This window comes from Hyla sarda, chromosome 4, assembly GCF_029499605.1.
Source record: "Hyla sarda isolate aHylSar1 chromosome 4, aHylSar1.hap1, whole genome shotgun sequence".
In the NCBI taxonomy this organism is placed as follows: domain Eukaryota; kingdom Metazoa; phylum Chordata; class Amphibia; order Anura; family Hylidae; genus Hyla; species Hyla sarda.
Window position 1 is genome coordinate 30524826 of NC_079192.1, and position 26683 is coordinate 30551508.

General features: G+C 43.8%; 1 protein-coding gene across 4 annotated transcripts in view; it reads left to right on the plus strand.

Annotated features, from left to right (window-relative positions):
• The window catches only part of TRMT1 (tRNA methyltransferase 1), a 62024-nt gene that overhangs the window by 7211 nt on the left and 28130 nt on the right, over positions 1-26683 (plus strand). For 2 of the 4 annotated variants that reach the window (XM_056570315.1, XM_056570318.1), the window contains exons 1-4: positions 4859-4916; positions 15166-15389; positions 15513-15568; positions 24285-24424. In XM_056570315.1, the coding sequence (XP_056426290.1) occupies positions 4905-4916; positions 15166-15389; positions 15513-15568; positions 24285-24424 (432 nt within the window). In that variant the 5' untranslated portion in view covers positions 4859-4904. Of the gene's footprint in view, positions 1-4837; positions 4928-15165; positions 15390-15512; positions 15569-24284; positions 24425-26683 lie in introns of those variants that run through there. The other 2 variants (XM_056570316.1, XM_056570317.1) reach the window with 2 other exon arrangements.

Genomic DNA, 26683 nt, shown 5'->3' on the forward strand with positions numbered 1-26683 from the left:
AATATGAGGCTGGGGTGATAATATAAGACAGGGGTGTAATATGAGGCTGGGTGATAATATAAGTCAGAGGTGTAATATGAAGCTGGGTGATAATATAAGACAGAAGTGTAATATGAGGCTGGGTGATAATATAAGTCAGGGGTGTAATATGAGGCTGGGTGATAATATAAGTCAGGGGTGTAATATGAGGCTGGGTGATAATATAAGTCAGGGGTGTAATATGAGGTTGGGTGATAATATAATCCAGGGGTGTAATATGAGGCTGGGGTGATAATATAAGTCAGGGGTGTAATATGAAGCTGGGTAATAATATAAGACAGGGGTGTAATATGAGGCTGGGGTGATAATATAAGTCAGGGGTGTAATATGAGGCTGGGTGATAATATAAGACAGGGGTGTAATAAGAGGCTGGGGTGATAATATAAGACAGGGGTGTAATATGAAGCTGGGTGATAATATAAGACAGGGGTGTAATATGAGGCTGGGGTGATAATATAAGACAGGGGTGTAATATGAGGCTGGGTGATAATATAAGTCAGGGGTGTAATATGAAGCTGGGTGATAATATAAGACAGGGGTGTAATATGAGGCTGGGTGATAATATAAGTCAGGGGTATAATATGAGGCTGGGTGATAATATAAGTCAGGGGTGTAATATGAAGCTAGGTGATAATATAAGACAGGGGTGTAATTTGAGGTTGGGGTGATAATATAAGCCAGGGGTGTAATATGAGGCTGGGTGATAATATAAGTCAGGGGTGTAATATGAGGCTGGGGTGATAATATAAGTCAGGGGTGTAATATGAGGCTGGGTGATAATATAAGTCAGGGGTGTAATATGAGGCTGGGGTGATAATATAAGTCAGGGGTGTAATATGAGGCTGGGTGAATATATAAGTCAGGGGTGTAATATGAGGCTGGGTGATAATATAAGTCAGGGGTGTAATATGAGGCTGGGTGATAATATAAGTCAGAGGTGTAATATGAGGCTGGGTGAATATATAAGCCAGGGGTGTAATATGAGGCTGGGTGAATATATTAGTCAGGGGTGTAATATGAGGCTGGGTGATAATATAAGTCAGGGGTGTAATATGAGGCTGGGTGATAATATAAGTCAGAGGTGTAATATGAGGCTGGGTGAATATATAAGCCAGGGGTGTAATATGAGGCTGGGTGAATATATAAGCCAGGGGTGTAATATGAGGCTGGGTGAATATATAAGTCAGGGGTGTAATATGAGGCTGGGTGATAATATAAGTCAGAGGTGTAATATGAGGCTGGGTGATAATATAAGTCAGAGGTGTAATATGAGGCTGGGTGATAATATAAGTCAGGGGTGTAATATGAGGCTGGGTGATAATATAAGTCAGAGGTGTAATATGAGGCTGGGGTAATAATATAAGACAGGGGTGTAATATGAAGCTGGGTGATAATATAAGTCAGGGGTGTAATATGAGGCTGGGGTGATAATATAAGTCAGGGGTGTAATATGAGGCTGGGTGATAATATAAGTCAGGGGTGTAATATGAGGCTGGGTGAATATATAAGTCAGGGGTGTAATATGAGGCTGGGTGATAATATAAGTCAGGGGTGTAATATGAGGCTGGGTGATAATATAAGTCAGAGGTGTAATATGAGGCTGGGTGAATATATAAGTCAGAGGTGTAATATGAGGCTGGGTGAATATATAAGTCAGAGGTGTAATATGAGGCTGGGTGAATATATAAGTCAGAGGTGTAATATGAGGCTGGGTGATAATATAAGTCAGAGGTGTAATATGAGGCTGAGGTGATAATATTAATCAGGGGTGTAATATGAGGCTGGGTGATAATATAAGTCAGAGGTGTAATATGAGGCTGGGTGATAATATAAGTCAGAGGTGTAATATGAGGCTGGGTGAATATATAAGTCAGAGGTGTAATCTGAGGCTGGGTGATAATATAAGTCAGGGGTGTAATATGAGGCTGGGTGAATATATAAATCAGGGGTGTAATATGAGGCTGGGTGATAATATAAGTCAGAGGTGTAATATGAGGCTGGGTGATAATATAAGTCAGGGGTGTAATATGAGGCTGGGTGAATATATAAGTCAGGGGTGTAATATGAGGCTGGGTGAATATATAAGTCAGAGGTGTAATATGAGGCTGGGTGAATATATAAGTCAGGGGTGTAATATGAGGCTGGGTGAATATATAAGTCAGAGGTGTAATATGAAGCTGGGTGAATATATAAGTCAGGGGTGTAATATGAGGCTGGGTGAATATATAAGTCAGAGGTGTAATATGAGGCTGGGTGATAATATAAGTCAGAGGTGTAATATGAGGCTGGGTGATAATATAAGTAAGGGTGTAATATGAAGCTGGGTAATAATATAAGCCAGGGGTGTAATATAATGCTGGGTGAATATATAAGACAGGGGTGTAATATAATGCTGGGTGAATATATAAGACAGGGGTGTAATATGAAGCTGGGTGATAATATAAGTCAGGGGTGTAATATGAAGCTGGGTGATAATATAAGACAGGGGTGTAATATAATGCTGGGTGATAATATAAGACAGGGGTGTAATATGAGGCTGGGTGAATATATAAGACAGGGGTGTAATATAATGCTGGGTGAATATATAAGACAGGGGTGTAATATAATGCTGGGTGAATATATAAGACAGGGGTGTAATATGAAGCTGGGTGATAATATAAGTCAGGGGTGTAATATGAAGCTGGGTAATAATATAAGACAGGGGTGTAATATGAAGCTGGGTAATAATATAAGCCAGGGGTGTAATATAATGCTGGGTGAATATATAAGACAGGGGTGTAATATAATGCTGGGTGAATATATAAGACAGGGGTGTAATATGAAGCTGGGTGATAATATAAGTCAGGGGTGTAATATAATGCTGGGTGATAATATAAGACAGGGGTGTAATATTAGGCTGCTTTCACACTATAAAATGTATCCGATTTAATGATCTGTTTGAAGTTCTGTCATAAAAAAATCAGAAAATTGTCCGTTACAAAATCTCATACGGCCGTTAGAAAATCCCATTATAGTCTATGTGATTTTTACATTATCTGTTTTAACCCGTTATAGCCCGTGATTAATAACGGACGTTATTTTATGACGGAAGATAGTAACCGGAGAACATTCACCCGTCACAAAATAACATCCGTTATTAATAACGGGCTATAACGGGTTAAAACAGATAATGTAAAAATCACATAGACTATAATGGGATTTTCTAACCGCTGTATTTTCAGATTTTTTATAACGGAACTTCAAACAGATCATTAAATCGGATACATTTTATAGAGTGAAAGCAGCCTTAGGCTGGGGTTGAACATGAGGAAAACTCATCCTAAGGCTACGAACATACGCAATTTTTGTTTGGTGGCCAGACAAAAAATGTCCCTCATTTTTTACTCCAAAGATGTAGCTTTTGGGGTGTTTCACTCCAAAAAACAGTGTGTATTAGTATAGGCGTTTTTTCTTTGGCATTTTCCTCAGTTTTTTTTTCTCAATATAAGGTTACGTTCACACGCGCTGACTTTTTAGCGGGTTTTCCGCTGCGTATTTGAAAGTGGGCGGGCTCTTCTCGGCTGTCCGCAGCAGATTTTACGCTGCGGAAAATCCGCCACAGTCCCTACTGACTTCAATGGGGCTTGCGGTTGTTTTTCCGCAGTGTACATTCCGCTGCGGAAAATCGTCTGCGGACAGCTGGGAAGAGCCCGCCCACTTTCAAATACGCAGCGGAAAACCCGCTAAAAAATCCGCGCGTGTGAACGTACCCTAAGCCATGTGCTTCTTTCATCATGTAACTCAAGGATTTCTTTAAAATAATTGGGGAAGAAACACCAATATCTATATACACAGTCAGTATTTTCTGCCATATTTTCTCCCTAGCAGATTTCATGGAAAAATACCATACCATCCGCATGCTGCAATTTTAGAACTATGCTCCTCAGCCCAAAAAAGGCATAAAAGCATAAAAAGCAAACCATAACTCCCAGCATGCATGGACAGCCAAAGGTGTTTCCCAACCAGTGTGCCTCCAGCTGTTGCAAACCATAACTCCCAGCATGCATGGACAGCCAAAGGTGTTTCCCAACCAGTGTGCCTCCAGCTGTTGCAAACCATAACTCCCAGCATGCATGGAATTTCAATCAACCAAGTGAAACTTTATTCATAATGGAGTGAAAAGTTCAAAACGTATACGTTCTTTTCTTAAAAAACTGATGCAACCGGACATCACTTTTCAAACCGTATACAGATAAAACTTTGTACACACGTTTTGATACAGTTTAGTCAGGTTTTGAGGAATCTGTTTTTTTTTTTTTTAATCAAAAACCTGATAAAAAAAACTGTATTGCAAAAACATGGTGTGAACCTGCCCTTAGATGGTAGAAGTGCAAATATAGTGGCACAAGGTTATCTGTAGTGCGACAGTATAGGATATCTGATAATCTGACACCTCTATGGGGGGGTTCCGATGATGCCGGACTATCAGACTGGTATACTAAAGCTATATATATATATATTGCTTTGACACCCAAATCACAGAGTGGATTAAGGGACACTGATATCATGGCCTATCACTGACAATGGCATTCAGTGTAGAGAACAGGGAGATATGAAAGTCTGTATAATAAATATTAAAAATAATATAAAATATTATAAGTATTATAAAGTAACAAGCCTCCAGCCTCCTGAATACTGGCACATGCAGTTCCATCATCAATAACAACAACAACACAAAAAGAAAAAGCAGATTAGAGATTGGAACAAAACGCGCTGGAAGGAAGTTTGACTCTCTTCCCGCTCCGTCGCACCCGACGCTGATTGGTTAGGTGGCGTCACGTGACGCGTGGGCAGCCGCGCGGCAAGATGGCGGCGCCCTTGTGAACATGCTGGAGAGAGTGAGTGAGAGGTAACTTTAGAAAGGGGGAGCGGGTTGTTTTGGGGGTGATATCGTGTGTTTTGGGGGCGAATTTTATGTGGTGATGACTGGGGGATGGGATTTTGGAATTAGAGTGGTCAGTGTGCTCTGTCGTAGTCAAGTGTCTCATCAGCTGCTGCAAAACTACAACTCCCAGCATGCCCTCATAACCACAGGCTATCAGGGCATGCTGGGAGTTGTAGTTTTGTGGCAGCTAGAGAGCAGTGTGAGCCTTTAGATGACATAAGCTTATGTATAAGATACAGTGGCACATAGTGTGAACAAGGCCTTATAGCAGTGTTTTCCAAACAGTGGGTCTCTGGCTGTTTCAAAACTACAACGCCCAGCATGCCCGGACAGCCGAAGGCTGTCCGGGCATGCTGGGAGTTGTAGTTTTGCAACAGCTGGAGACACACTGTTTGGAAAACACTGCCTTATAGCGTCAGTTAAAGTAGAGTAACTTTGTAAGTACTTTCTTAATCTAGTACTGATTTAGAATCATAATTTAGAATATTTGTCACTGCTACAATGTCACAAGACTCCACCAAAAATGGTAACAAATCCTGGTTGCCACTGCGACTAAGGATGTTGTGGTGCCCAGGTTTGTGTCAGCCTTTTTGTAATGAGTGTCCTTAAAAAAAAAAAAAAAAAAAAATTTATATATATATATATATATATATATATATATATATATATATACATATACATATATATACACATACATATACACACTTTAGTTTTTTTTTTTTTACTTGCCTCCGTTCATGTCTTGATCCCCTGTTCTGCCTGCGGTGGGCGCTCCGGTGTTATGAAAGCAGTGAGTACGGAGAACTTAGGAGTACGGAGCGTCACTGTGAGGCTGCAACTGTCATGTGACACCTGAGTGCTGACCGATGAGGTGAGGAGACATTAAAAGGGTATTCAAGGACTTTTTTTATATATATATCAACTGGCTCCAGAAAGTTAAACAGATTTGTAAATTACTTCTATTAAAAAGTCTTACTCCTTTCAATAATTATCAGCTGCTGAAGTTGAGTTGTTGTTTTCTGTCTGGCAACAGTGCTCTCTGCTGACATCTCTGCTTGTCTCGGGAACTGCACAGAGTAGAAGAGGTTTGCTATGGGGATTTGCTTCTACTCTGGACAGTTCCCGAAACACGTGTCATCAGAGAGCACTTAGACAGAAAAGAACAACTCAGCTTCATCAGCTCATAAGTACTGAAAGGATTAAGATTTTTTAATAGAAGTAATTTACAAATCTGTTCAATTTTCTGGAGCCAGTTGATATATTAAAAAAAAGTTTTTTCCTGAATAACCCCTTCAATGACTGTAACACCAGGGAAGGTGAGGGGACACTAATGTCTGTGACACAGGGAAACATGAGGGGACACTAGTGACTGTGACACGGAGACATGAGGGGACACTAGTGACTGTGACACAGGGAGACATGAGGGGACACTAGTGACTGTGACACAGGGAGACATGAGGGGACACTAGTGACTGTGACACAGGGAGTCATGAGGGGACACTAATAACTGACACAGGGAGACAAGTGGAGACACTAGTGACTGTGACACGGAGACATGAGGGGACACTAGTGACTGTGACACAGGGAGACATGAGGGGACACTAGTGACTGTGACACAGGGAGACATGAGGGGACACTAGTGACTGTGACACGGAGACATGAGGGGACACTAGTGACTGTGACACGGAGACATGAGGGGACACTAGTGACTGTGACACGGAGACATGAGGGGACACTAGTGACTGTGACACGGAGACATGAGGGGACACTAGTGACTGTGACACAGGGAGACATGAGGGGACACTAGTGACTGTGACACAGGGAGACATGAGGGGACACTAGTGACTGTGACACAGGGAGACATGAGGGGACACTAGTGACTGTGACACGGAGACATGAGGGGACACTAGTGACTGTGACACGGAGACATGAGGGGACACTAGTGACTGTGACACAGAGACATGAGGGGACACTAGTGACTGTGACACAGGGAGACATGAGGGGACACTAGTGACTGTGACACAGGGAGACATGAGGGGACACTAGTGACTGTGACACAGGGAGACATGAGGGGACACTAGTGAATGTGACACAGGGAGACATGAGGGGACACTAGTGACTGTGACACAGGGAGACATGAGGGGACACTAGTGACTGTGACACAGGGAGACATGAGGGGACACTAGTGACTGTGACACAGGGAGACATGAGGGGACACTAGTGACTGTGACACAGGGAGACATGAGGGGACACTAGTGACTGTGACACAGGGAGACATGAGGGGACACTAGTGACTGTGACACAGGGAGACATGAGGGGACACTAGTGACTGTGACACAGGGAGACATGAGGGGACACTAGTGACTGTGACACAGGGAGACATGAGGGGACACTAGTGACTGTGACACAGGGAGACATGAGGGGACACTAGTGATTGTGACACAGGGAGGCATGAGGGGACACTAGTGACTGTGACACAGGGAGGCATGAGGGGACACTAGTGACTGTGACACAGGGAGGCATGAGGGGACACTAGTGACTGTGACACAGGGAGGCATGAGGGGACACTAGTGACTGTGACACAGGGAGGCATGAGGGGACACTAGTGACTGTGACACAGGGAGGCATGAGGGGACACTAGTGACTGACACAGGGAGGCATGAGGGGACACTAGTGACTGTGACACAGGGAGGCATGAGGGGACACTAGTGACTGTGACACAGGGAGGCATGAGGGGACACTAGTGACTGTGACACAGGGAGGCATGAGGGGACACTAGTGACTGTGACACAGGGAGGCATGAGGGGACACTAGTGACTGTGACACAGGGAGGCATGAGGGGACACTAGTGACTGTGACACAGGGAGACATGAGGGGGACACTAGTGACTGTGACACAGGGAGAGATGAGGGGACACTAGTGACTGTGACACTGGGAGACATGAGGGGACACTAGTGGCTGTGACACAGGGAGACATGAGGGGGACACTAGTGACTGACACAGGGAGAGATGAGGGGACACTAGTGGCTGTGACACAGGGAGAGATGAGGGGACACTAGTGGCTGTGACACGGAGACATGAGGGGACACTAGTGGCTGTGACACAGGGAGAGATGAGGGGACACTAGTGGCTGTGACACAGGGAGAGATGAGGGGACACTAGTGGCTGTGACACAGGGAGAGATGAGGGGACACTAGTGACTGTGACACGGAGACATGAGGGGACACTAGTGGCTGTGACACAGGGAGAAATGAGGGGACACTAGTGACTGTGACACAGGGAGACATGAGGGGACACTAGTGACTGTGACACGGAGACATGAGGGGACACTAGTGACTGTGACACAGGGAGGCATGAGGGGACACTAGTGACTGTGACACAGGGAGGCATGAGGGGACACTAGTGACTGTGACACAGGGAGGCATGAGGGGACACTAGTGACTGTGACACAGGGAGACATGAGGGGACACTAGTGACTGTGACACAGGGAGACATGAGGGGGACACTAGTGACTGTGACACAGGGAGAGATGAGGGGACACTAGTGACTGTGACACTGGGAGACATGAGGGGGACACTAGTGGCTGTGACACAGGGAGACATGAGGGGGACACTAGTGACTGACACAGGGAGAGATGAGGGGACACTAGTGACTGTGACACAGGGAGAGATGAGGGGACACTAGTGACTGTGACACAGGGAGAGATGAGGGGACACTAGTGACTGTGACACAGGGAGAGATGAGGGGACACTAGTGGCTGTGACACAGGGAGAGATGAGGGGACACTAGTGGCTGTGACACGGAGACATGAGGGGACACTAGTGGCTGTGACACAGGGAGAGATGAGGGGACACTAGTGGCTGTGACACAGGGAGAGATGAGGGGACACTAGTGACTGTGACACAGGGAGAGATGAGGGGACACTAGTGACTGTGACACGGAGACATGAGGGGACACTAGTGGCTGTGACACAGGGAGAAATGAGGGGACACTAGTGACTGTGACACAGGGAGAGATGAGGGGACACTAGTGACTGTGACACAGGGAGACATGAGGGGACACTAGTGACTGTGACACAGGGAGACATGAGGGGACACTAGTGACTGTGACACAGGGAGACATGAGGGGACACTAGTGACTATGACACGGGGAGACATGAGGGGACACTAGTGACTGTGACACGGGGAGACATGAGGGGACACTAGTGACTATGACACGGGGAGACATGAGGGGACACTAGTGACTGTGACACAGGGAGACATGAGGGGACACTAGTGACTGTGACACGGGGAGACATGAGGGGACACTAGTGACTATGACACGGGGAGACATGAGGGGACACTAGTGACTGTGACACGGGGAGACATGAGGGGACTGATCACATGATGTCAAATAACATCCCGTTGCGTAGTCATGTAACGTTATGTGACATGCAGTATCCTGCCTCCTCGATTTTTTAACAAATTTGTCAAGCCCTGAGGATTGGTTACACTTAAAGGGGTACTCCGGTGGAAAACAATTTATTTTAACTGTAAATTTTTTATTAAAGTTTTTCCAATACAAAGGTAGAACAACACAAGATACTTATTAGGGCAATGTGTAAGTCAAAATCAAATACCTAGCAAAATAAAAAACAAAAACAAGCAGTAAAGACATCTAGGTAATCAAGTGCAAAAATATCGCTTACGTTATACTCAACTATCAGTTATTGTGTATACGTGAAAATCTCCTGGGATAACAATTTATTTGAAATCAACTGGAGCCAGAAAGTTTAACAGATTTGTAAATTACTTCTACACCTCTGTCCATGTCAGGAAATGTCCAGAGCAGGAGAGGTTTGCTATGGGGATTTTCTCCTACTCTGGACAGTTCCTGACATGGACAGAGGTAGGGATGTCCCAATACCATTTTTTTTTTAATACTGAGGACCGATACTGATACAAATTACCAATACTTTTTTCAATGTCATGTGACAGTTTTTTTTTTTTTTCTTTAAAAAGGGGGTATTTTTAGATTGATAAGAGAAATAGCTTTTTTCTTTTATTGGGAAGGGGTTAATTCACATTTTATAATTTTTTAAAAAATTTTTTCTTAACTTTTTTAGTCCCCATAGGGTACTATTACATGCAATCTGTAGATTGTATACACTGATCAATGAGATGCCATAGCATAGCAGTGATCAGTGTTATCAATGCTAATTTTCTAATGCCTGCCATGGCTGGCAGCAGTAAAGTAGCGACGGTCGGACGCACGGAGCAGGGTAAGGGACCTCCGGCCTTCCTCGCAGCTGATCGGGACACCGTGATTACACTGCGGTGATCCCGATCAGTATCCCTTAGCCTACCAGAAGTACATCTCAGGACTTTTAGATGCCGCTATCAACTTTGATGGCGGCGTCTAAGGGTACGCCGCTGAAGGACCTCCTATATGCTGCCTTTATATGTGCCTGCTCGGAGCGGCAATACGCCACTACAAGCAGACACACTGCGATGTGCTAGTCGCCACGCGCATTTGCAGCATACTCGCACATCGCGGCAGCTCTCAGCCTAGGTCATTGAGCAGTGCGAGCGGCCGCGATGTGTGCGAGTACCCTAAAGGGCTAATGTGGCTCCTGGCTATGATGTGCGCTCAGCTGCTGAGTGCACTGCATAGCTAGGGAGCGGTGAGTGCAGGTGGCTTACCGCATCTCCGTGATACCTGCCGGCGGGACTCCCGCTAGCAGGTATCGGATTAGGTATGGGGGACATTTGCACGAGTACTGGTGCAAATGTCCAGTATCGGTATTGGGACTTCCCTAGACAGAGATGTCAGCAGAGAGCACTGTGGACAGACAGAAAAGAAATTCAAAAAGAAAATAACTTCCTCTGTAATATACAGCAGCTGATAAGTACTGGAAGGATTAAGATTTTCTAATAGAAGTAATTTACAAATCTGTTTAACTTTCTGGCACCAGTTGATTTAAAATAAATTGTTTTCCACCTAGGCCATCAATATCACAGCAGGGGGGTGAACTGGTATCCCCAACGTTGTGGTGCTTCAGTATGTGCCTTGGCCTGTTCATTGTTTACCAGGTACAACACCATTTACTTTATTGTGGCTCTGCCAGATATTGCAGATCCCTGTTTGAAGTGAATACAGTCATGGCTGTAAATGTTGGCACCCCTGAAATTTTTCAAGAAAATTAAGTATTTCTTGAAAAAAAGGGAGGAAAAAAAGCAAATTGGACATATTGTCACCAAACTCCAAAAATGGTCTAGACAATATTATTGGCACCCTTAAATTAATATTTGGTTGCACCCTTTGGAAAAAATAACTGAAATCAGTGGCTTCCTATAACTATCAATAAGCTTCTTACACCTCTCAGCGGGAATGTTGGACCACTCTTCCTTTACAAACTGCTCCAGGTCTCTTATTGGAAGGCGCCTTTTCCCAACAGCAATTTTAAGATCTCTCCACAGGTGATCAATGGGATTTAGATCTGGACTCATTGCTGCCACTTCAGAACTCTCCTGCACTTTGTTGCCATCCATTTCTGGTGCTTTTTGACGTATATTTGGGGTCATTGTTCCACTGGAAGACCCAAGATCTCGGACGCAAACCCAGCTTTCTGACACTGGGCTGTACAGTGCGACCCAATATCCATTGGTAATCCTCAGATTTCATGATGTCTTGTACACATTCAAGGCCCCCAGTGCCAGAGGCAGCAAAACAACCCAAAACATCATTGACCCTCCACCATATTTCACTGTAGGTTCTGTGTTCTTTTCTTTGTAGGCCTCATTCCGTTTTCAGTAAACAGTAGAATGATGCGCTTTACCAAAAAGATCTATCTTGGTCTCATCTGTCCACAAGATATTTTCCCAGAAGGATTTTGGTTACTCAAGTTCATTTTGGAAAAATGTAGTCTTGCTTTTTTATGTCTCTGTGTCAGGTTTTTGTTTAATTTAAATGTCAACAGATAGTTTGCGCTGACACTGATGCTCCCTGAGCCTGCAGTACAGCTTGAATATCTTTGGAACTTGTTTGGGGCTGCTTATCCACCATCTGGACTATCCTGCATTGACGCCTTTCATCAATTTTTCTCTTCTGTCCACGCCCAGGGAGATTAGTTACAGTGCCATGGATTGCAAACTTCTTGATAACGTTGTGCACTGTGGACAAAGGCAAATCTAGATCTCTGAAGATGGACTTGTAACCTTGAGATTGTTGAAATATTTTTCCACAATTTTGGTTCTCAAGTCCTCAGACAGTTCTCTTCTCCTCTTTCTGTTGTCCATGCTTAGCGTGGCACACACAGACACACAATGCAAATACTAAGTGAACTTCTCTCCTTTTTATCTGCTTTCAGGTGTGATTTTTATATTGCCCACACATGTTACTTGCCCTAAGTGAGTTTAAAGGAGCATCACAGGCTTGAAACAATCTTATTTTTCCACAATTTTGAAAGGGTGCCAATAATTTTGTCCAGCCTATTTTTGGAGTTTGGTGACATTATGTCCAATTTGCTTTTTTTGGTTTAGTTCCAATACACACAAAGGGAATAAACATGTGTATAGCAAAACATGTGTTACTGCAATCCTTTTCTGTGAGAAATAATTCATTTTCTAGAAATATTTCAGGGGTGTGAACATTTACAGCCATGACTGTATTACTAAGGCTATTTGTACATCAGTGTTACAGATGCTGATAACATGGCTGGATGGGGTGTGTCACAGCAAACACCAACAGATCCCGACAGGTTCCATTGACTTTGATGTCCCATTTGATGTGCCTTAGTTTGCAGGATTGTTGTGGATAAAAAAAAAAAAAAGAACCTGACATGCTGGACTTTTTTTTCTCCATTAAAGTCTTGTCATTATAAGGGAATCAGCAAACTGAGCTCTAAACACATGTGGCCTAAGCTGTAATATAAGGCAAAGCCAGTACAAAAAGTACAAAACTGGGCCTGGTAAACAATGACGGGGCCGCAGAGCTTGCAGGAGTGCTGTAGCCTCTTCAATCTATAATAACATATCTGATATTAATAATCGATCTCAAGGACAGATCATCTATATTGAAGTCACAAAAAACACTTTAAGGCTGCGCCAGTCTTGGGGTGTTCATCGCAGAGTCTGTTTAAATAACCAGACAAATAAAACTTGTTGTAAACCTGCAAAATGATGGACATATGTGGCAAACTTGACGGGAAGTCAATGGGGTCTGTGCAGCTGTCTTGCTGGCTCTGTTTGATATGATTTTGACCATTCCCGCCTGCTCCTGCAACCTGTGTGGTCCAGTCTAGCAAACTCCCACAAAATTCTGTCACAGCTTTTAGCGACAGCCAAAGAAAGAGCATGTGTCCAGTGTGAAGCAATGGTTTTGAACGCCTGGTACAAGATCCACTGAATCCCTAGAGAGGTATATTGCTCATGGCAGCCCAATACACAAGTATGGTGTGAGAGATCAAGGGTTACTGCATATACTTCCCTAATCGGTCTCCCACCAGTACTCTTCAAGTTCCCGACAACCCTAGAACTTATGAAGAATATTAGCATTCTCCATCTGACACATGGGACTAAGTGTTATGGCAGAGTTCCTGGGGGCTTCGTTCACCCAGTATTTTGTCTGTTGCCGCAGGGCGGCTTGTCCCTGCTCCTAAAGTGCCTGGTGCACTTTGACAATCTTCCTTCCATGGCGTGCCTTCTTCTCTAGGTCGGCCCTCCTGGTTCTTTGGGCCTTAGTGATGTTTGAGGTCTCGCGCATGTGTAGCGGTCCAGCCCAGATTTCTCTGCGATCTCATTTATGGGGCGGTCTTTCTGTACCGCACTTATTCTGTCTCAGCACGGATCTGTATCACCTGGAGCGTTTCGTGGACGTTGGGTTTCCTTACCCTTTAGGTGTACTTGTTCCGGGAGGCTCGGGAACCTCCAATACCCATGTCGGCCACTCTGGGGTTCCGGATACTCCTTTCCAGGGTCTTCTGCTCCTTTCTTGGCCGTTTATTCTTCCGTGTCCATCTTCCAGGTGACTCAGATACCTCCATTTCCCATGTCTGTCGCTCTGATGTTCCGGGATGCCCCTTTTCTGGACATTCCGCTTCTTCTTGCCCATTATTCCCTTCCATCTTCTCCTTCGGGGTCCATGTTCTCTCGAATTGGAGGTTGTTCCGGTCGTCTGGATTACACCACTTGAGCTATGTCACCTCCCAGATGCTCGGGGCGGGCTCCTGGATAGGGCTTTTGTGTCTGCAGATCTTCAGATCTCCGATCTTCCGCACCAGGCCTCTCTAGAGCCGGTTTCCATCTCTTTTTCCTTTGTTGTGCCATTTTCTATTTTTGTTTCCCAGCCGGGCTAGCCCTCTGTTGGGTTCTGTGTTCCTTAGAGTTGATTTCCTACCTCCTTCCAGGATGGTTCCGACCCCTCTGGCTTCCTAGTCAACTTTTTCTGGTTTCTCTATGAGGACCATAGGTTTAGAGTCCTTGCAAAGGACAGTCCCTTCCTTTGGCGGACCAGTCCATCTCCATGGCTGGGGGATCTTCCAGGAGCTCTGTTTCTAGGACTCAGTTTTCTCTGGCCTGGGGTCTCGTCCGCAGGCCTTACGGTCGAGTGGGTTCGGTCTCGGGACTGATTCCCTTTCGCTATTGGTTGTTATTCCCACCCTAGGGGACTGCTTTGGTACATCCCATCAGTAAGGTGTTCCCCAACGAAGAGCAACTGAGAAAAGGAGATTTTTTTTTTGTACTCGCCGTAAAATCTCTTTCTTGTAGCCATCATTGGGGGACACCGCACCCGCCCATTTCTTCATTTTTTTGTCCGGATATTATTTTCCGGTTATAGTTTTTTTTCATCCGGGATTCCTTTCTTGGGTCCTTCGGACATATTTCTTTGTTGGCTTCTCCTACTGCTTTGTTACAAAACTGATTACCTCACTTCCAGTAGGCGGGTATATCCTGCCAGGGAGGAGCCGACTTCTTTTCCATGTGTCAGCGCCTCCTAGTGGCAAGAGCATATACCCATCAGTATAGGTGTCCCCCCAATGAAGGCAACGAGAGAGAGATTTTACGGTGAGTACAAGAAAATCTCCTTTTTACAGAGGATATGATGGGTGTCAGGTTATTAAAATTTCTCAAATGTCAACTTTTATTAGAAACATATTTACATTCACCATCTCATTCAGTCCCTGGTAATATAACCCATACTACTACTTTTTTTTCCTCTTCCAGGTGTGTCTGATGCTCGCCATCCTTCACAGGTTGCATTCTCTTCCAAAGACGTCTTCGTTCTTCAAGGTTTATCATCTATCAAGGACTTTCTGTGCGTTCAAGATGGAAGGAGTTGCACCCAGCCAAGAAGAGACCGTCATTACTGAGGGGAAAGCCAAGGTCATCTATCCCAGTGCCAACCAAGTCTTTTATAACCCAGTGCAGGAGTTCAACAGAGACCTGACGTAAGTGGACACATTGGGAGGGAGACGTCCTGGCCTGCAGAGCTTACAATCTAATGCTTCGTGGGAATACTGCTTGATGGAGGCAGGAAACTGATATAGAATATTATTCTCTATTATCCTCAGTTGTGCTGTCATCACAGAGTTTGCCCGTATGCAGCTGGCAGAGAAAGGCATTGACGGTGAGTAACACATACAGCCTTCACTATACCCCATGTCTCTGATTTTTTGGGGTCCCCAGTTGTTTGAAAACTGGGGGAACATTACTCCAGAGCAATGCTACACAATCGGGATGTCTTCAGCTGTTGCAAAACTACAACTCCCAGCATGCCCGGACAGCCTTTGGCTGTCCGGGCATGCTGGGAATTGTAGATTTGCAACTGCTAGATTAGGGATCGACCGATTATCGGTATGGCCGATATTATCGGCCGATAATCACGATTTTGGGCATTATCGGTATCGGCAATTACCCTGCCCTGCACCGCGACTACCCCCCCCCCCCCCCCGACCCACCGCACCGCGTCGCACCCCCCACCGTAGTGCTGGGCGGTATACCGGTATGGATTTTTGCCCATACCGCTATACCGGTCGGGCCCCTCCCCCACCCTCCGAGTCAATAAAAAAAATTAAACTTACACGTAATGGGGGTGGTCCGGGCCATCCATCCTTCATGTAGTGTCCGGCGGCATTCCGGGTGGAGGGTGAACCGGTCCGGGCTGTCCTTCTCCGGGGGTCCTCTTCTCCACTCCGGTAAGGCTCCGGCCTAGTACGCTGAAATGCTGCGTTACTAGGCCAGAGCCTGCCCGGAGTGGAGAAGATGACCCCCGAAGAAGAAGGACAGCCCGGACCGGTTCACCCTCCACCCGGAATGCCGCCGGACACTACAGGAAGGATGGATGGCCCGGACCACCCTGACAGGTAGGGGAGAGAAGCGAGTGGTGGCAGCGGCGGCCTATGGCCCCGCAAAAGCCACTGCATTGCATTGATTTAAAGCGCCCGCTTTAAATCAATGCTCTGCAGCGGTGTCGAGGGGGGATAAATAGCCGATAAGTTATACCAGAATATCGGTATAAGTTATCGTCTATCGGCCCAAACCTCCACCGATTATCGGTATCGGCCCTAAAAAAAACGATATCGGGTGATCCCTAAGCTAGATGCACCCTGCTTGAAAAACACTGCCCTAGAGTAATGTTTTTCAATCACTGTGCCACCAGCTTTTGCAAAACTACAAATACAAGCATGCTGTCCAGGCATGCTGGGAGTTGTAGTTTTGCAGCAGCTGGAGGCACACTGGTTGGGAAACACTGATCAAGGTGTTAGAAATGCTTTATTAGACCATGTGCGCTGCCACTCTCCTAAACCCAAAACTACATGTATCATTCCTCCCCCAACACTATACCTTACCATTGAGATCTTCTCATGCATTTCTTTGGCCTGTCAGAAGGGCATTGTGATAGAATTTAACACTTTAATATCATGTCTTCAGTGTATCATAACATCCTCATTCACTCATAAATATATATCGGAATTTTCGTTTTACTATACTCAGGGATGTGGAAATCCTATCGCCCGACGCCCGGGACAAGTGGTTTTGGGCACCAGGCAGGTGAATTTGTTCATAGATTTAGCCCTGTATCGGGTGAGCAGGGACAGACCGATTTCCCCCATATTTTTCTTTAATGCCGGTGTGAGGCGCAGGAGCCGATGCAAGTCTACACCTCACACCGGCGCTCAGAGTGTATGGAGGTGGCAGTGGGGGCCCCCAGCTGATTTCAGTAGCCGGGGGCCGCTGCTCAGAGACACCCTGTCCCCCTGCCCGCGTTTCTGCCTGTCTTCGTGATTGTAGCTGGGGGAAGATTTGCACGCACAAGTTTGCTCTTAGCCCCTGAGGTGCCGGGTGTGAGGTGAGATTTCCGAACCAGCCCCGTGCAGTGCAGTCTGTCCTTCACACACAGAAATAGTCCCCAGCCCCGTGCAGTGCGTCCTCTCCTCTCTCCCCCACCTGCTCTGTGTTTTCCCCGTGCAAACTTGCAGCCTCTCCATGGTAGATTAGGTCCTGTGGAGACAGAGCAGGGGGAGGGGATGGAGCTGTGTACTGAGCTGTGGACGTCCTCGCTCTCCCCCTGCTTCTTGTGTAATGTAGAGCGGGGGGTGTGAAGCTCAGGTGAGGAAGCCGAGCATGCAGGCGGCGAGAAGGGTGGTTGTATATGTATGTAATGTATGAATGTATGATTGGGGGGGGGGGGGTGTATCAGCAGCGGGTTAATGTATGATGTGTGCATATGTATGGTTTGAGTGTATGTGTGATGTGTGTATGATGTCTGTGCATATATGATGTGTGTATGATGTCTGTGTATATATGGTGTGTGTATGATGTCTGTGTATATATGGTGTGTGTATGATGTCTGTGTATATGTGATGTGTGTATGATGTCTGTGTATATATGATGTGTGTATGATGTGTGTGTGTATATATGATGTGTGTATTATGTGTGTGTGTGTGTGTGTGTGTATATATATGATGTGTGTCTGTGTATATATGATGTGTGTATGATGTCTGTGTATATATGATGTGTGTATGATGTGTGTATGATGTCTGTGTATATATGATGTGTATGATGTCTGTGTATATATATGTGTGTGTGTGTGTGGTGCCTGTGTATATATGATGTGTGTGTGTGTGTATGATGTCTGTGTATATATGGTGTGTGTGTGTGTGTATGATGTCTGTGTATATATGATGTGTGTGTGTATGATGTCTGTGTATATATGATGTGTGTGTGTATGATGTCTGTGTATATATGATGTGTGTGTGTGTATATATGATGTGTGTGTATGATGTCTGTGTATATATGGTGTGTGTATGATGTCTGTGTATATATGTGTGTGTATGATGTCTGTGTATATGTGATGTGTGTATGATGTCTGTGTATATATGAAGTGTGTATGATGTGTGTGTGTATATATGATGTGTGTATGATGTGTGTGTGTGTGTGTGTATATATGATGTGTGTCTGTGTATATATGATGTGTGTATGATGTCTGTGTATATATGATGTGTGTATGATGTGTGTATGATGTCTGTGTATATATGATGTGTATGATGTCTGTGTATATATATGTGTGTGTGTGTGTGTGTGGTGCCTGTGTATATATGATGTGTGTGTGTGTATGATGTCTGTGTATATATGATGTGTGTGTGTGTATGATGTCTGTGTATATATGATGTGTGTGTGTGTATGATGTCTGTGTATATATGATGTGTGTGTGTGTATGATGTCTGTGTATATATGATGTGTGTGTGTGTATATATGATGTGTATATATGATGTGTGTGTGTATGATGTCTGTGTATATATGATGTGTGTATGATGTCTGTGTATATATGATGTGTGTATGATGTCTGTGTATATATGATGTGTGTATGATGTCTGTGTATATATGGTGTGTGTATGATGTCTGTGTATATATGGTGTGTGTATGATGTCTGTGTATATGTGATGTGTGTATGATGTCTGTGTGTATGATGTCTGTGTATATATGGTGTGTGTATGATGTCTGTGTATATATGGTGTGTGTATGATGTCTGTGTATATATGGTGTGTGTATGATGTCTGTGTATATGTGATGTGTGTATGATGTCTGTGTATATATGGTGTGTGTATGATGTCTGTGTATATGTGATGTGTATATGATGTCTGTGTATATATGGTGTGTGTGTGATGTCTGTGTATATATGATGTGTGTGTGATGTCTGTGTATATATGATGTGTGTGTGATGTCTGTGTATATATGATGTGTGTATGATGTCTGTGTATATATGATGTGTGTATGATGTGTGTGTATATATGGTGTGTGTATGATGTCTGTGTATATGTGATGTGTATATGATGTCTGTGTATATATGGTGTGTGTATGATGTCTGTGTATATATGATGTGTGTGTGATGTCTGTGTATATATGATGTGTGTATGATGTCTGTGTATATATGATGTGTGTATGATGTGTGTGTGTATATATGATGTGTGTGTGTGTGTGATGTGTGTGTGATGTGTGTGTGTGTATATATGATGTGTGTCTGTGTATATATGATGTGTGTATGATGTCTGTGTATATATGATGTGTGTATGATGTGTATGATGTCTGTGTATATATGATGTGTATGATGTCTGTGTATATATATATGTGTGTGTGTGTGTGGTGCCTGTGTATATATGATGTGTGTGTGTGTATGATGTCTGTGTATATATGATGTGTGTGTGTGTGTGTGTGTGTGTATGATGTCTGTGTATATATTATGTGTGTGTGTGTATGATGTCTGTGTATATATGATGTGTGTGTGTATGATGTCTGTGTATATATGATGTGTGTGTGTATATATGATGTGTGTGTATGATGTCTGTGTATATATGATGTGTGTGTGTGTGTGTGTATGATGTCTGTGTATATATGATGTGTGTATGATGTCTGTGTATATATGATGTGTGTATGATGTGTGTGTATGATGTCTGTGTATATATGATGTCTGTTTATATATAATGTGTGTGTGTGTGTATGATGTCTGTGTATATGATGTGTGTGTGTGTGTGTGTATGATGTCTGTTTATATATAGTGTGTGTGTGTGTATGATGTCTGTTTATATATAATGTGTGTGTGTGTGTGTATGATGTCTGTGTATATATGATGTGTGTGTGTATATATGATGTCTGTGTATATATGATGTGTGTGTGATGTCTGTGTATATATGATGTGTGTGTGTGTGTGTATGATGTCTGTGTATATATGATGTGTGTGTGTGTATGATGTCTGCTTATATATGATGTGTGTATGATGTCTGTGTATATATGATGTGTGTGTGTATGATGTCTGTGTATATATGGTGTGTGTATGATGTCTGTGTATATATGTGTGTGTGTGATGTCTGTGTATATATGATGTGTGTGTGTGTGATGTCTATGTATATATGATGTGTGTGTGTGTGATGTCTGTGTATATATGATGTGTGTGTGTGTGTGATGTCTGTGTATATATGATGTGTGTGTGTGTGTGTGTATGATGTCTGTGTATATATGATGTGTGTGTGTGTGTATGATGTCTGTGTATATATGATGTGTGTGTGTATGATGTCTGTTTATATATAATGTGTGTGTGTATGATGTCTGTGTATATATGATGTGTGTGTGTATGATGTCTGTGTATATATGGTGTGTGTGTGTGTGTATGATGTCTGTTTATATATAATGTGTGTGTATGATGTCTGTGTATATATGATGTGTGTGTGTGTGTGATGTCTGTGTATATATGCTGTGTGTGTGTGTATGATGTCTGTGTATATATGGTGTGTGTGTGTGTGTGTGTGTGTGTGTGTGTATGATATCTGTGTATATATGATGTGTGTGTGATGTCTGTGTATATATGATGTGTGTGTGATGTCTGTGTATATATGATGTGTGTGTGTGATGTCTGTGTATATATGATGTGTGTGTGTGTATGATGTCTGTGTATATATGATGTGTGTGTGTGTATGATGTCTGTGTATATATGATGTGTGTGTGATGTCTGTGTATATATGATGTCTGTGTATATATGATGTCTGTGTATATATGATGTCTGTGTATATATGATGTCTGTGTATATATGATGTATATGTGTATGTATGATATGTGTATACATGTATGTTTTGTACAGGGGTGGACTGACAAGTACTGCTGCCAGTTGTGCTAATTTTTCTTTAGTGGTTTCTGGTCACCCGCACTAAATTGCACCACTAGAATCCCCCCCCCCCCCCCCTTCATACTCGCCCGATGACCAAGAGCCCCACGGATGCACACAAACACGCCCGAACCAAAACTACAACTCCCAGCATGTTACACCATAACCTGAACTGTAGAACTATAAAGTGTAACATGCTGGGAGTTGTAGTTTTGGTTCGGGTCAGCTGCAGAGCCATAGGCTGCATCAGGGCATGCTGGGTGTTGTAGTTACTAATTGCAACTCCCAGTATTCCTTGACACAGACTATGGCTCTGCAGCTGACATGAACCAAAACTACAACTCCCAGCATGTTACACAATAACCTTAACTGTACTACTATACAGAGCAACATGCTGCAAACACCCACAGAACCATAGACTGTATCAGGGCATGCTGGGAGTTGTAGTTATCTAGTAACTAAATGCAACTTCCAGCATTTTCTGACACATAAATTAGAGTAAATAAAATGCACCATATAAACTGGAGAAGCAGAACACCCCCCCCCCCCCCCCCGTAACACAGCAGCGTTCACTGTTATCCAATCAGAAGACTCCATATAGAAGTCCCTATGAAGACTGAAAATTAGTGATTAAAATATTTTATAAAGTGCGTATATATGTGAATAAGCCCCTTTCCTAATAAAAGTTCTGATGATAAATGGTTCTGATAAAAACTACAGATCACGGCACATAAGATTACCCTCATCCCTGTGTATGGACAGATTGGAGTAATAGGGGTCAGATGGGGGGAGGGGGGGCTTGCCTCGGGTGTAGAAGGATCTCGCTACAGCTCTCCCGCCGCTAATAGGGATCTTATATACATCCCTGGTGGTCTAGTGGGGGGGGGGATCGTACTATTTTGGTTGAAATTATTTCATCTACCAGGACAAGTGGATTTTCTTGAGGGACAAGTAGATTGTGTTCTGCTTTAGTCCCTTGGACAAGTGTTTTTTTTTTTACTACTTTACTACTTTAATTACACCCCTGTATACTATTACTACTTTTTGTTTTACTATATATATATATATATATATATATATATATATATATATATATATACACAATGGTCCCTCAAGTTACAATATGAATTGGTTCCAGGACGACCATTGTATGTTGAAACCATTGTATGTTGAGACCAGAACTCTATGGAAACCTGGTAATTGGTTCTGAAGCCACCAAAATGTCATCCAAAAATAGGAAAAAGTGAGGATTAAAGAAAAATAAGTAGATAACTAATATAGATGAAGCAAATCCTTACATATAAAAGTAATAAAGATCGGCTGGGAGCTGTAAATCACTGTCTAGGTCAGTGATTCCCAACCAGGGTGCCTCCAGCTGTTGCAAAACTACAACTCCCAGCATGCCCGGACAGCCGTTGGCTGTCCGGGCATGCTGGGAGTTGTAGTTTTGCAACAGCTGGAGGCACCCTGGTTGGGAAACAATGGTTTATGTAGGGGACAGGAGCTTCTTCAGGGTCCTATACAGTACACACAGTGTCCCAAATGGAGCCGCCCTTACTTGGTGTCCAAAAGGAGCAGCTAACCCTGGCACAGGTAAGGAATAGTACAGAACATGTAATACCTCCCTGTACTGTAGGGGGCGCTACCAGACAGCCAGTCAGTACATGCACTTCAGTAATACAGGTGATTTACCAGTGAATGCCCATTCTGATTGGTCGGTTCCTCCAGTTGTGACGCATTTCACAGATCTGGACTGTCCATGGCATTGTATGTTGAGTCTGGTTTCAAGTTACGATGGTCCAGAAAAGACCATTGTATGTTGAAACTATTGTATGTTGAGGCCATTGTAAGTTGAGTGATCACTGTGTGTGTGTGTATATATATATATATATATATATATATGTATGTATGTATATATTGTAAAACAAAAATAGGGAAAAAGAAACCCAGCCGCACATCCACAATTTGTATTTTGATCTACTTGCTTAAATTCAAACACTACCAGATTATTAGTATACATTTTGATCAAACAGTACAAGTCCTCTCGCCACGTCAAGGCCACCTATTTAGAGTGGGTCCCTAACCCAACATATATACAGTGGTCCCTCAACATATGATATTAATTGGTTCCAGGAGAACCATCATATGTTGAAACCATCATATGTCGAGTACATATGTCTATGTAAAAATAGTAATTGGTTCTGGGGCCTCGGAACCATTGTATGTTGAATACATATCTCTATGGGAAACTGCTAATTGGTTCTGGGATGACCATTGTATGTGGAGTGTATGGGGAGTGTTTAACAAACCAGGGTGCCTCCAGCTGTTGCACAACTACAACTCCCAGCATGCATGTACAGCCACTGACTGTCTGGGCATGCTGGGAGTAATAGTTTTGCAACAGCTGGAGGCACACTGATAGGAAAACATTGATGTATGGGGTGTATAGTGTGTATATGTATTGTAAGTGATGTGTGACATCGCATACAGTACTGTACAGTTCTTTAAATACCTTCAGGGGGGACAGAATGTCCTCCATTACCATCCTGCCGACTACAGCTCTATAGGACAGGAAGGGGAGGGCAGCCAGCAGCTCATTGGATGCCTGCAGCAAGATGCTGCAGGCTATTGGCTATGGCTGCACTGGGGGGGGGGGCGGGGCTTACACGGAGCTCACAGTGGAAGCCTGTGTGAGTTATCAGGACAGCATGTGAGTAACAGGAGGCAGAACGGGGCACACGGGGACATTATACAACTATCTGTCAGATGCTGAAGTTGTCAGCGCTGTCAGATAGCTGTTTGTACGATGACCCCGACACACAGCAGCATCATATGTCGAGGCTGCCTTCAACATACGATGGGCTCTGAGAGGCCATCATATGTTGAAATGATCATATGTCGAGGCCATCATAAGTCGAGGGGTCACTGTATATATATAATCGCCCATGTGTTTGTTCCTTCTAAACAAATTGGGATTGTCCAAAGCGGAAAACACCTTTAACTATAATCCAGAAGTGATAGTGGAGGGAACAAACCTGATTGGGAAGAATATACTCTCCATATCATTGAATTATACCTATTAATCTGTGTGTCTGATCAGGGCCTTGAGGATTTGTATTTTGCACATTCCCGGGGGTTATAAGCCTGTCCCATTGTCTATATGTCTGTATCATCTTGTCCTCCACAGTTGTGGTTCCTGGAGAGCGGGAGCAGCAGAAAGTGGTGGTGGATCTGTCAGACAATGGAGAGGACAGCAGTGTCCCTGCCCCTGAGGATAATCCCGCTCCTGCAGAGAGACGCACTGTGACTGTAGGAGAGGCCTGTCCGGTGAGTGTGTAGTGAAGTGAGGGCATCTGCAAGGGTAGGGATGGTTCTGTGTCAGGGACTCTAACCCCCAGTGTGGCCGGTCCCCTAAGCTTTGGAATGGGGGATATTCTTAGCACCTGTCGAGATAACACTATATATTGTTTAGAGCGCACATGCCCCACCCAGATATGCTTCACTACTCCCCCATGAGAAAGAGAGTCCCCCGTGAGAAAGAGAGTCCCCCGTGAGAAAGAGAGTCCCCCGTGAGAAAGAGAGTCCCCCGTGAGAAAGAGAGTCCCCCGTGAGAAAGAGAGTCCCTTGTCTCCCTAGTGAATAGAGAACTGGCGCATTTGTTCAGTTGCTGCGCACTCGCTATGGGAGTCCAGTGCTCACCTGTATTCTGAAGCCCCATAGCAAGTGATTGGAGCAGAAGACGAATATACCTGCTGCCGTGCCATTCGTTTGGGGGATAAGGGACATTCTTGTGATTGGTGTTGGAGTGTTGGACCCCACTGATCAGATACTCATAACCTGTCCACAGGAGGTTTAAAGGAGTAGTCCAGTGGTGAAAAACGTATCCCCCTATCCTAAGGATAGGGGATAAGTTTGAGATCGCGGGGGGTCCGACCGCTGGGGCCCCCTGCGATCTCTCTTTACGGGGGCCAGGCTCTTCGGCCAGATAGCGGGTGTCGACCCCCGCACAAAGCGGCAGCCGACACGCCCCCTCAATACATCTCAATGGCAGAGCCGGAGATTGCCGAAGGCAGTGCTTCGGCTCTGCCATAGAGTTGTATTGAGGGGCGTGTCGGCCGCCGCTTCGTGCGGAGGTCGACACGCCCCCTTCCCGCGGGCTGTCGGGGCTCCGTACAGGAGATCGCAGGGGGCACCAGCGGTCGGACCCCCCGCGATCTCAAACTTATCCCCTATCCTTAGGATAGGGGATAAGTTGTTCACCACTGGGTCACCACTGGACTACTCCTTTAAGCCCTTAAGGACATGCGCCATAAATGTACGGCGCTGCATAGCGTCACTTAGCACACGGCGCCGTACATTTACAGCGCGGCTGGGCAGGAGATGCTGTCACTTCATTCCTGGTGGGTCCCAGCGACTGTTCTTTAACCCTTTAATGATGCAGGGTTGTTTCAGCCTTGAGGACACAGCGAGTTTTAATTTTTGCATTTTTATTTTTTGATCCTCCTCTTAAAATCCATAACTCTTCCTAGTTTTCACCTTCAGATGCACAAAGCTTGTTTTATGCAGGAACAATTATATATAGTAATAGTAATTTTTAACTATCTACACAATACAACTATCTATACAATACAATTATCTACACAATGCAATACAACTATCTACACAATAAAATACAACTATCTACACAGTACAATACAACTATCTACACAATACAATACAACTATCTACACAATACAATACAACTATCTACACAGTACAATACAACTATCTACACAATACAATACAACTATCTACACAATACAATACAACTATCTACACAATACAATACAACTATCTACACAATACAATACAACTATCTACACAATACAATACAACTATCTACACAGTACAATACAACTATCTACACAATACAATACAACTATCTACACAATACAATACAACTATCTACACAATACAATACAACTATCTACACAATACAACTATCTATACAATACAACTATCTACACAATACAATACAACTATCTACACAATACAATACAACTATCTACACAATACAATACAACTATCTACACAATACAATACAACTATCTACACAATACAATACAACTATCTACACAATACAATACAACTTTCTACACAATACAACTATCTACACAATACAATACAACTTTCTACACAATACAACTATCTACACAATACAACTATCTACACAATACAATTATCTACACAATGCAATACAACTATCTACACAATACAATACAACTATCTACACAATACAATACAACTATCTACACAATACAATACAACTATCTACACAATGCAATACAACTATCTACACAATGCAATACAACTATCTACACAATGCAATACAACTATCTACACAATGCAATACAACTATCTACACAGTACAATACAACTATCTACACAATGCAATACAACTATCTACACAGTGCAATACAACTATCTACACAGTGCAATACAACTATCTACACAGTGCAATACAACTATCTACACAGTGCAATACAACTATCTACACAGTGCAATACAACTATCTACACAGTGCAATACAACTATCTACACAGTGCA